At 39.4% G+C, this 12,313-nt stretch overlaps 1 protein-coding gene across 2 annotated transcripts in view; it reads left to right on the plus strand.

Moving 5' to 3' along the window:
• LOC119653674 (serine/threonine-protein phosphatase beta isoform) overlaps positions 1–11,932 on the plus strand; it is a 127,780-nt gene extending 115,848 nt beyond the window's left edge. For both annotated transcript variants that reach the window (XM_038058509.1, XM_038058510.1), the window contains one exon: positions 9,696–11,932. In XM_038058509.1, coding sequence (XP_037914437.1) covers positions 9,696–9,809 — 114 coding nt within the window. In that variant the 3' untranslated portion in view covers positions 9,810–11,932. The remainder of the gene's footprint in view (positions 1–9,695) is intronic.
• The last annotated feature ends 381 nt before the right edge of the window (positions 11,933–12,313 follow it).

Consider the following 12,313-nt stretch of genomic DNA (forward strand, 5'->3'; position numbering starts at 1 on the left):
TATTGGCACAACAATCCAAACACATGCTAACGAATCAATTGGCACTATCATTGTAACTTTTCTTTAAAAAAAGATCAATATTCATCTATCACTTCAACCTGAACGAAAGATACTTCATAAACAAGTAGCGAATGTACATACTACATTCAAGTGTACATAAATCAGTAAAAAATGAAATGTATTACCAAACCGTCGAATGACATCACTACTACTACTGTTTACCTCTCCGTAATCAATGAAAATACAATTAGTTTCGCATTCGCATATATTTTCAGGTAACCAGCGACCATTATTGATGCTATAATTTCCTTTGTTTTCTCCGCGAAAAATGTATTGTTACCATATTTTGAGTTATTGTGAAAGATAAAGAATGATTTGTTGTTTCATATTTTATGACAATATCTCAACGGCGCAACGCCATAAACATTTATTACATTTAAGATTTTTTTTTTGTGAATTGGAGAGAAATATTGTTACGGAAATGTAGACATCTACGTTATGCTCTTGTGGATATAAAGTAATAATCGCTGTTATATTGAAAGCAAATGTATGCACGTTTTACGTAGGCTCACAGCTCGTCTAATTGGAAGAACATATTCATAAATCGATCACTTATGCAATAGGAAACAATCTACGTACATGTTGGAATTGCTGCGGACAATGATCAACATTAACAGGGTCAAATCCTACTGAATGATGGCATCGCAGGGGGAATCAACCAGAGCACTTAGTATATTGCTGTGAGAAATGGAACCCTTTGAATTGTATTTATAGATTGGAAATTGGATCCATTGCATAATTCTAGTCAATAACATATTACAGAATGAATCGAGACGAGTTGTATGCATCCCCACTTAACGACTAACGTAAAAAGATATATTCATACGATTGAATATATAATGTCGCTGGGTTCAAAGGTTTTCATGGAAGGGATATTATAGTCTGGAATGACTTCCTTTTGGTTCTAAAAATATTCTCATTGCCATAACTGTTAATAGGTTAGAATGAATAATCCAAGCAAATAGCAAAGAGTTAAGTATGTTGACACCTTCTCTGTTCTTCTTTTGGAAATCTTAAGATATGAATAAGAGATATGTTGTATTAGGAAGTAGGAAGTACGAGTAAGTATTATAGGAACGCCTTAATTTTAAGACTTCTTAAGATATCTTAGTAGTTGAACGACCGATCAATCGGCTTTTTGTCACCGATGCTTACTGATAGGTAGCCTATTCATCAACGTTTTGTCACTGTCACTTACTTTTCTCGCAAAATTTTGCATCATTGCAGGCTACTGTTGATCGCAATGTGATCGAGATTTGATTAGATATTCTTTGTCGGCTAATCAAAACACGACTGAACCCTATGCTTGAACAGTGTGCCACCCATGAAGAGGCGATGAAAGTTGCAGAAATCTACAAATCTTTCTACTTTATTGTTACGATTAGTAAAACCATGCCTCCTTATGATATCTACTGTACATTCGGATTACCCATTCCGATCACAATGTCACCTTCAGGAAGCCTTTCCTAAATTGCGCCCAGTTGCTCAGAAAAGCCCCCCTTTTCTGTGTTGGAATGCTTCGTTGGTATGTAGCACTGCACAATTATAATGTTCCTTTACGAAAACTGTTAACGTGTCCTATCATATGCACCTTTCCCCATGCAGACATCGACACCCGGTTGCTGATAATCCCTCTTAAATAATATATACCTTATCCAAAAAATAACCACGTCAGCCACGTGCTGATCCTTGCATTATCCACAGAAGTCACGCCACTGTGAGATGACCCAGCTCGGCCCCATGCTAGCCTGGATCAAAATCTCGCAGATGAAATACGCCTCGGTTTCGGCAATAATTTCCTCGTTCGATGTGAATTTATTTTCTTTGAGTCACCGCTTCATGTTTAAGTACAAGTAATAGTCGGTTGGGAGCAAGTCTAGAGAGAACTCAGTGTGGTTTTCGGAAGGCTCATATTTTTCCCTGCGTACGTGTTACAGGCAGAGCTTCTTGTGGATCCCAATGGTAAACCAGAATGGGTAAGAGTGGCCTATACCAAAGAGGCTTTACTTTAGGCATCACCAGCATTTAACATCAACAGCGGTCTAAAACAGGGCCTATTATGCATCCTCTTTAACCTGACCCCGAAAAAAATGTTTCGCGATGCTGAGGTAAATGCGAGAGGCACCATCCTTTTCAAGTTCACGGAACTACTGGTCTATGTTGACGATATTGACATTATGGAAAGAACAACTCGCGATGTTCAGTCTCCTTTCATTCAGACCGAGCAGGCGACGATTGGCGTACTGCAAATTAATGAAGGCAAGACAAAGTACATGGTGGCAATCCCAACAGTAGAAACCAACAGCATTCAAAGGCACAAATGGTCAAATATGAACAATAAAGATAAGAGAATACAGCTTTTAGACCGAAGGTGGAATTATAACCAATAACAGTTATGATGATGAGATCCGCAGCCGATTGTTGGCAGCCAAGAGAGTCAATTTCAGCTTACAAAAACAAAAATAAATGTCTGAAATCAGGGAAAGAGATAAATAAAGTATAATTGGAGTTATTCCACTATGCTAAACCCTTCCTGATCTCTCTTGGTGACAGGTTCCGCGGCATGCAAATATATCCATTGTCATTAAAAACAAAATGATCGGATCAGAAGTCTCGGAAAGACGGGCGCCAGTCCTGTTGAGAAATGGCCAAGAGACACATGGATGGCGTCAGGACGTAAGTAAATTAGCCCACGCAAATCAAATACGTGCCTGCACGCTTAATATAAGCACTCTCACTGGGAAGATCGAGGAAATCGCAAGAGCCTTTCGGAAAAGACGCATTGATATCTGCGCTCTACAAGAAACCCGATGGTCTGGTGCCAAAATCTGCGACATAGAACGCGAACGCGGTAAAAATGGATATTAATTTCTCTATTTCAGTAGCCCACATACTCAATACGGTGTTGGCATTACCATCTCAGAGGGTTTCCGTGATGCCATTAAAGAAGTCGAACGATTTGATGACTGGCTGATGAAGCACACCATTATATCACCACAGATAGGTCGGCCTGATGCCGACAAAGATGCTTTGTCAATGCAAAAACCAATAACATGCCCGCGAAAGCGAAAGCGATCGTTAGCGATCTGCCCATTACAAAGATCTTTACGATAAACTGGGCACTCGGGATGGCGTGACTTGTCAAGACCCGACACGAGCGCATACAAGATATCGACCACTCCTGTTGCGTTAATGACAAGAACTGTACTTTGCTTACCGACCGACGACCCGCGATGGATAGATGGCGATAATATTTCAAGCAGCCTTCAACTGAAGAATTTGTTCATCCTCCACTTTCATAAGCATTGCCGACATTTGGAGCCATTCCACCTTCAGCGCCACAGTGCTCAGAGGTGGTATATGTGCGTTTAGCTCGGTTGTTGCGGTTGGCCTCCTAGCGGGGTGATGCATGGGGGTTGTTGGTTACGTTCAAGTGAACAGAGGCCGTCGGGCCTCGACGTGGTGTTGCGTTTTAATACGGATGCCATACTCTTTAGTTCGGTACAGATTTAGGTAGGTTTTGCATCCACCACTATGAATTTTGAACCAGGCACTCGGTATAGACTGATACTGTTGTAGCTTGTCGCAGCGGGGCTCTGATTGTGGTCACAAAATCAATCCGTGTCTGAAGAAGACCATGGGATCAAGTTCGCGAGACAGGTATCCACGTAAAACCACAGAGACGTAACTGTCAGCGCCACTGAAGTCGAGGAAGCAATAAATGAATGAAATTGGAGATAGCAACAGGACCTGACGACAGGGCAACTGAGCTCTGGAAAGCGAAGAGCTGAGATCCAACACAGTGGCTTAGTGAATTCTTCATCGGGTTATTGAAGAAGGTAGAACATCATCCGACTGGCAAGAATGAACCGCTTGTAAAGTGCGAGCTGGGGAGTTAAAAAATGCAGGCTTTTTAGATTCATCCTAGGATTACATCTCTCAATACATCTTGTTTCGTCTCAAAGGCAAGAGCTTGTTATATTGCTCCTGATTGTAACAAAGGGTTAATGACCCGATTTATGTTGTGTGCCAACCAACTGGGTATGATGGTAAATTTTTAAACCAGAAATTCTGCACCCGATCCAGACCTGGACTACTCCTGTTTTTCGAGCTGTTTATGGCTCGTCGAACTTCCTTTGGCGGAAGTTCACGCAGCATGCTGGGCGGATAACCCCCAAAGTCCACCCCAGTATTCTTTCCCTTTCGTCAGCGAAAACTGCACCGCCTGGACGATGTCGGGATTCTTTGAGAGATCTTAAAGAATCCACTGGTTCTTCGCGTATGTTGCATTCTGGATACGTCTGGAGTGACTTTCGCACCGTCGTAACCGACCACATAGGACAGAAAGTTCATCATCATCATCGAGATAGAATTCTCGGAGTTGCTGGAGATGCATAAAGCCTGGTCTATGGAAAGGATCCATTTCCAAGAATTCTATTCACGCTCTTTGGATTTCGTCCCGAACCTCAGCGAAAAGAAATAAAACCGGGAAAATGTCTCCCCGCCAAATGGAAATATCCGACGACGGTGCTGAATTGAATTTAGTTGATTATAATAAAAAAGTTTGACACTTTTTAGATTTAAAATATTTTTATTACTGAGATTACTTCACATAAATTTACATTATGAATTCCGACCAGTTAATTTAAAAGATACCAAAGGATATTACGAACACCTACTCGAACCTGAAGTCTGTTTAACAGAAATCAATATCGTTTACGATGCTTAGAATGTGTTTGCTGCTTATCATGTCGTCGTCGATGTTCTCCATAAGTCTCAGCAACCGTATGTTGGTATCGTCGATGATCCTCTCCGCCGCTGTGGATTTGGTGATGTTGGAAAATAAATGGGTTGGATTTTTGATCATATTTCTTTATAGTAACGGTTCCACGAATTGACGTAGGCGGTCCCATTCCGTCCAGTTTCGGATGCTTTCTTCGGTTATTGCCGTCGTCACTTTGTTGGTATCGTCGATGATCCTCCCCGCCACTGTGGGGTTTGTCATGTTGGGAAATAAACGGGTTGGATTTTTGATCATGTTGCTTTATAGTAACGGTTTCACGAATTGACGTAGGCGGTCCCATTACCTCCAGTTTCGGATGCTTTCTTCGGTTATTGCCGTCGTCACTTTGTTGGTATCGTCGATGATCCTCCCCGTTACTGTGGGGTTTGCCATGTTGGGAAATAAATGGGTTGGATTTTTGATCATGTTTCTTTATAGTAACGGTTTCACGAGTTGACGTAGGCGGTACCATTACCTCCAGTTTTGGGTGCTGTCTTCGGTTATTGCCGTCGTCACTTTGTTGGTATCGTCGATGATCCTCCCCGTTACTGTGGGGTTTGTCATGTTGGGAAATAAACGGGTTGGATTTTTGATCATGTTGCTTTATAGTAACGGTTTCACGAATTGACGTAGACGGTTCCATTACCTGCAGTTTCGGATGCTTTCTTCGGTTATTGCCGTCGTCACTCTGAATTCGCCGCTTTCCACAAACAACCGGGTGGATTTTTTTTCTATTCTTGTGCTCGGCAATTTGTTTTTCAAGTTGCTGTATTTGTTTATTAAAAATTTGTTCCATTTCGTTTACACAGACCAGACATGTTAACTTTCGAATATGTTCGTCCCTAATTTCTCCACGAATGATTAGTTGATCACGAAAAACTGACTCCTTGCATTGATGAAGTGCTGTAGTCGCCATGGTTTGATTGTTAGGTAGTTAGTTATTAACTGATGGTTCAAAATTCGGAAGAAAGGTTTTTATAGATGTTTTTTAAGACAATCTATCTAAACCTCCCTGGAAACTTCACTCTATCTCAGGATCTTATAATTGTGTTCTCTAAAAAAAGCCAGGAATATGCACATTATAAAGTAATTAGTTGTTCAATTCGGATATAATAATTACCAGGTAGCCGTGGTGAACTTTTAGTAGGTTTGCTCCGTAGAAATTTCCTCTTCCTCTTTTTTTCGTTTAAGTCTATTTTGCCTGAAGTAGTGGATTAATCTAAATCGAAAAATTCATGTTTCGGATTATGAGAACAAGGTTCAGCACTTCGTCCTAGGAATGAATTAGCCTTTTCAATTGATGGAGGCTCAACTTATGTGTCACTATTCCCAGGTTTGTCGGAAAATATGTCTTATTGGTACATTTGCACGTTCTTTCTTGACCTTGCCATTGCCTTACAGAGATTTGTCTTTGATTTACAGAATCGTTCAAAATGGTTTACTGCAGCATATACGGTTAGTAGGTTTTTATTCCATTATTATTTATCGTTGTCGAGTTTTAAAGTTTTGTGTCTGTCACTATCTTCCTGTTGTCTGTCACACGTACTTTTCTCCAAAATGACTAAACCGATCCGAATGAAATTTGGTGAAATTTCGTACGAATTTACCGCATCCTAAGCGATATAAATAAGATGCTGATGTCATAATTAACGAGAATAATTGACATTCAAATGAAATATTAAAATTCCATTCATGAAGAATCTACTTCTCCCCTGCCTGTATCTCTTGTAGGTTAAATTCTTCGCATTTGCTAATAATATTAAACTCAGAGTGTGCAACGTATTTTCTTCTTCTTCAACTTTCGTCCTGTTCACAAGTGGGGTCGGCTCGTTGTGATCGGTTTCGCCATTTGGCTCTATCGGCTTGGCAAGTGATTTTCGTTAGCACGAATTGCGTGATCATACCATCGAAGACGCCCATCTCGCAACTTTTCCACGATGGGTGCAACCCCATAAAGATCGCGGATATCCACATTTCGGATGTGATCAAAACGTGTGCCGCCACTAGTCCAACGTAATATCTTCGTCTCCATCATCGCAAGACGCCGTTCATTGTCTTTTAGAATGTGCAACGTATGAGGTTGACTATTATCAATACAGGGTTTTCCATCAAATGATTTATTTAAATCGCTTTCTAAAAAATATTGTGTGAAACAATTGAAGGGAATATAAATTCCTTGTTTTCCTGAGAATTCGTTATGACAGCGGCATTTAGTTCAGCTGAAAAATGTTGTATGATATTTTGTTTCTGGTCGAAAGCAATCATTTGCAAGTGCGCAATTTTTATAAACGCAGGTGGCTAAAACGTCTATAACATTATTTTTGAAAAGTTTTTTTTTTGTAATTAAAAGGTATAACGTGAAGTTTTGCAGTGTTCTATGTAAAACGGTGCTCAATTTTAACTTTTTTCCATCATCAACGGCGCAACAACCGATATCCGGTCTAGGCCTGCCTTAATAAGGAACTCCAGACATCTCGTCAGCATAGGCCAGTAGTTGGGTGGACTTGAAGAGGATCGTACCTCAGCATCACGGATCACTTTCTCGAGGGCCAGGTTAAAGAGGACGCATGATAGGGTATCCCCTTGTCGTAGACCGTTGTTGATGTCAAATGGTCTTGAGAATGATCCTGCTACTTTTATCTGGCCTCGCACATTAGTCAGGGTCAGCCTAGTCAGTCTTATCAATTTCGTCGGGATACCGAATTCTCTCATGGCCATGTACAGTTTTACCCTGGCTATGTTATCATAGGCGGCTTTAAAGTCGATGAACAGATGGTGCAACTGTTGTCCATATTCCAATAGTTTTTCCATCGCTTGTCGCAGAGAGAAAATCTGATCTGTTGCTGATTTGCCTGGAGTGAAGCCTCTTTGGTATGGGCCAATGATGTTCTGGGCGTATGGGGCTATCCGGCCTAGCAAGATAGCGGAGAATATCTTATAGATGGTACTCAGCAACGTGATACCTCTATAATTGCTGCACTGTGTGATATCTCCCTTTTTATGTATGAGAAAGATAATGCCTCGTTGCCAATCGTCAGGCATTGATTCGCTGTTCCATACCTTGAGCACAAGTTGATGAACCACTTGGTGTAACTGGTCGCCTCCATATTTAACTAATTCGGCTGTAATTCCATGGGCTCCTGGCGACTTATCATTTTTTAGCCGATGAATTGCACGGACTGTTTCTCCTAAACTTGGTGGTGGCAGTATTTATCCGTCGTCTTCAGTTGGCGGGTCCTTCAACTCGCCGATCTCCTGGTTGTTCAGTAGCTCATCAAAGTACTCAACACATCGCTCCAATATGCCCATTCTGTCGGAAATAAGATTTCCCTCTTTGTATCGGCAGAATGAGCATCGAGGTGTATAAGGCTTCATCCTGCTGACTTGTTGGTAAAACTTCCGTCAATTTGGTTGAAACTGGTCCCGTCTGGAAAGGCCCATGTTTGTTCGTGGACCGCTTTCCGCACAAACCAGGTACTTCCAACAACCATTTCGTGTAACACTGCTAATTGAATAATCCGCAGTCCGTTATCATTTGTATTTTGATGTAAGCTATGGAATCCAACGTATCGCTTGAATACGGGCTCCGTCCCTACTTGGCTGTTAAAATCCCTAAGTATAATTTTGATATCATATCCTGGGGCAGGCTTCGAGGGTTTGTTCTACTGCTTCGTAGAAGCTATCCTTCTCCGACTCTACAGTCTTCTCTGTACGGACGTGAACGTTAATGAGGTTTATATTTCTAAATTTGCCTCGCAAGCGCAGAGTGCATAGCCGGTCGCTTATGTTTTCAAAGCGGATAAATAGCAGGTTTCATTTTTTGGCTGACTAAAAAACCTAAAACGTTTCCGTAGCCTACACAATGACGAAATCTATGAGCGATACCATGACCGTCCGGTTGTGGATAAAATCCGGCTCAATAGGTTACGGTGGGCGGGTCACTTAATCCGTATGGATGAAGATGACCCCACCCGGAAAGTCTATAAGGGCAATATCTATGGTAGGAAAAGAAGACGAGGCAGACCCTGCCTAAGATGGAGCGATGGCGTGGGCCAGGACGCCAGACAGCTTTTAGGGATATCGAATTGGTGGACCTCGGCGCAAAACCGGGATGTCTGGAGTTCCTTATTAAGGCAGGCCTAGACCGGATACCGGTTGTTGCGCCGTTGATGATGATGATGAAAAAACCTATTCCGAGCACATGGTTTACAGGATAGCCGCTATAATATATGGTGTAGCGACTCTTCTCCAGGAAACCGGTCCTTGTCTAACGCATCTCCTGTAACGCGGTTACATTAACTCTACATTGGAACCGTATATCGGCTAGCTGCTTGCAAGCTGCATCTCTGTACAGGGAGCGCACGTTCTATGAGAAAATACGTATCGTTGTATTATCCGTCCAGTCCAAGGTTCCTGTTGTAGTTTCGCAAATTCGGTTTTCCGTGCAGGGTTGTCAGCCCTACTCAACCCCCAACCTGGAGGACCAGTTGGTACAATTTGTCCCATTTTTAGTCGCGGGAGACTCGTCTTCATCCTTCTCCGTCTGCAGCTTTTCGTTAAGAAAGAGCTCCCGCGGTCACCACGTGGAGGTGGAGATATGGTTTGGTAGTGGAGCTGTTGGTGTTGGTTCAGCAGGTATTTCCCAGGTTTTATGCTCCCTCGTGGGTACCAATCCACGTTTCGCCTTGGGACCTATACTACACTTTGACCTATACTAGCCTTTGATTACCCAGCCAATGGAGAACTCTTATCCCCTGAAGCGTCAAGCTTCCGGTTTCCCGACTTGTTATTAATATTCAATTCCATAGTATGTCTAGGTTGAAAAAATTCTCACAAATCTTTTCTCTTTCAGATTTTAAAGCCATCGGAGAAGAAAGCCAAATACTTATACACCGGTTTGAACTCGGGCCGACCGTCAACGCCTCAACGCAACACGCCACCAATAGCAGCAAACAAGAAGAAATAATATCACATTGAACCACTTCCATATCCGTAAAATCTATATTTAAATATAATTAAATAGAAATATTACATTTAAAACCTACATATGTGTAAAAACAGAGCAAAGCTAAAAACACTAATGAAACATGAAAATGAGTAATCAAAAGTTATTTTTAAAAGAGTAATATCAGTCATAAGAGAAAGGTAAAAGTCATTGAATGATTATTAACAGCCTAGGATTGAACTTGAGCTGAATCCGAAGACACTGACACCGCAATCAGAAAAATTAGATTCAACACATTTTGAAAACGAACAAAAACCGCATGCAGAGGAACGGATAGATGAAAAATTGTAATAAATGCAGTGGATGGTTACGATTGTAGAAACCCGAGCTGTAGAATGTTTTGATTTTTTAATTATATTGAATCAAGAGTTTAATTATGTAGACCTAAACCTTCGAAGCAGAAGTTAAGTAATGACTACACAAATCAGCAGATTGTAGACGAGCTATTCTATGTAGTTTTTAATCGACATATTTTCTTCTCCCCTTAGAACCATAGGTGGTAATCAAATTGAAATATTTTTTAAATCAATTATATATTTGATGATATTTTAGAAGAGATGAATATAGCAAGAAAAAACTGATAAAATGTGAGTGCATGCCGCAAAATGTTAACTATTCTTATAGAAAGAAATGAGAATTATTAAAGTGTATTATAAGAAATCGCTGAAAAGATACAGTTTTTTTCTACATGCCTTCAAGATTACTTACACTACTATCACTAATTGCTGTTGCGTTTTTGAATTACAATTTTTTCAAATATGAATTCACACAAATTAGAATTCTGCAGATTTATTTATAATAGATATTTATCGAGAGGAGAAAATAGAAAAGAACGACAAAAAAAAATTGTTTTGAAATTGTATCTACTTATAGTTGAATTATACACCGAATTGTACGAGTATGGCTTCGATCTCCAATATCAATTTATTCTTATAATACAGCTCTACGCGAAAGAAGGGAAGAAATGTCTAATGTTCGTCCAAATCCGATTAAGTGCTTTGTTATGTACTATTTAAAATAAAACTGTTTTTCGCCATTAAGGAGAAGAATATTGCGTGTGACAAGAATCGTAACTTTTAAATTTTGTTTGAAAAGAGAATCGTATTCTTATACATATGATACTTAAGTATTCTATTCGAAATTAACAAAGGTAGGTCCACGCTGATTTCATTGTCAAGCGCGCCGATTGAATCTATACGCAATACGCGAATATACATATATTTACCAATGCATTTTCGTTCAGATTCCATCATCGTGCACTTACCCTAAAAATCCAATTAAACGGCTCTTATGACTTGGAAAGAAATGGTGAGAAGTACGAGAAGATTCTGTTTTTGGATGGATTTTTTATAATAAGGAAGGTATTGCCATATTTTTTTAGACAATACTTTGAGGAAAAAAAAAACAAGAAACAAATGAGAAAAAAAAATCAGAGGAAAACTTATGTGATTATCGAAATTTTCTCTTGTCGAGACAATAAATGCTATTGTTGTTTCGTCATTGAAATCAAAACGATTTGTGCTTTATATTTATTACACAAAATTCTTTATTTATGTCTCCTTTTCTTCTTCTTTACCAGAAAAATATCTATTTCCTTGAGTAGACGTCGTGAACTTGAATAGATACGACAGAAAATTATATGAAACTTTCCAAATAAATCACGGAAAATTGAAATATTTGAAACATTTAATTCGGAAAAGAGTAAATGTTTCAATGTAAATATAAAATGGTTTGAAGTTATGTCTTTTTCATAAGCATTTGATTTCATTTTAATTATTAAAATCGTTCTAGTATTGCCATGTATGTATTTTGTATTTTCAACTTAAAGCTCTCACAGCATTGAGAGCAAATGCATTTTTTTTTCAAGAAAGAACTCTTTGAATTCTTTGAATTTTAATTTAATGCTATTTTCACTTTTCTAATTGTTTTATTTTATTTATATGAATTCATTATTGCAATATACGAATACAAAGATGAGCTAGGAATACATCAGATTTCGAAAGATTATATAAAATCAAACTTTGTAGAACGAGCAAGTATAGTAAGAACATGTGTATTAAAGATTCTTTCATTTTACGATATGACAATTGGATTTTATTTGACTTTGTATATTGCATAATATCTAGAAAGAGTAATATGTTGAATTTAGCGTTCGTTAGAATGGAATCACACGAGGACGATTTTTACAACATCTACATTACGTCGAAATTGCTCTGTGTGATTTCAATGCAGAAATCGGACACAGTTTTAATAGGGATAATGGGACAATGGACAGCAGCTAATCGATTTTGCAATAATACCAAGTCGAACAAAATATGTTTTCCCTAAAGCGAAATACCTTAAAAATGGACAGGACTCGAGCCATGAATGTTGATTCATGCACATTGCATAGAATCTAAGTTTTTGTCAAATTAAATGTTGAAAAAGAAGAATCAGCTTCCAGGAGAACAGCTAACCGTAGTTGG

This window comes from Hermetia illucens, chromosome 4, assembly GCF_905115235.1.
Source record: "Hermetia illucens chromosome 4, iHerIll2.2.curated.20191125, whole genome shotgun sequence".
Lineage (NCBI taxonomy): Eukaryota > Metazoa > Arthropoda > Insecta > Diptera > Stratiomyidae > Hermetia > Hermetia illucens.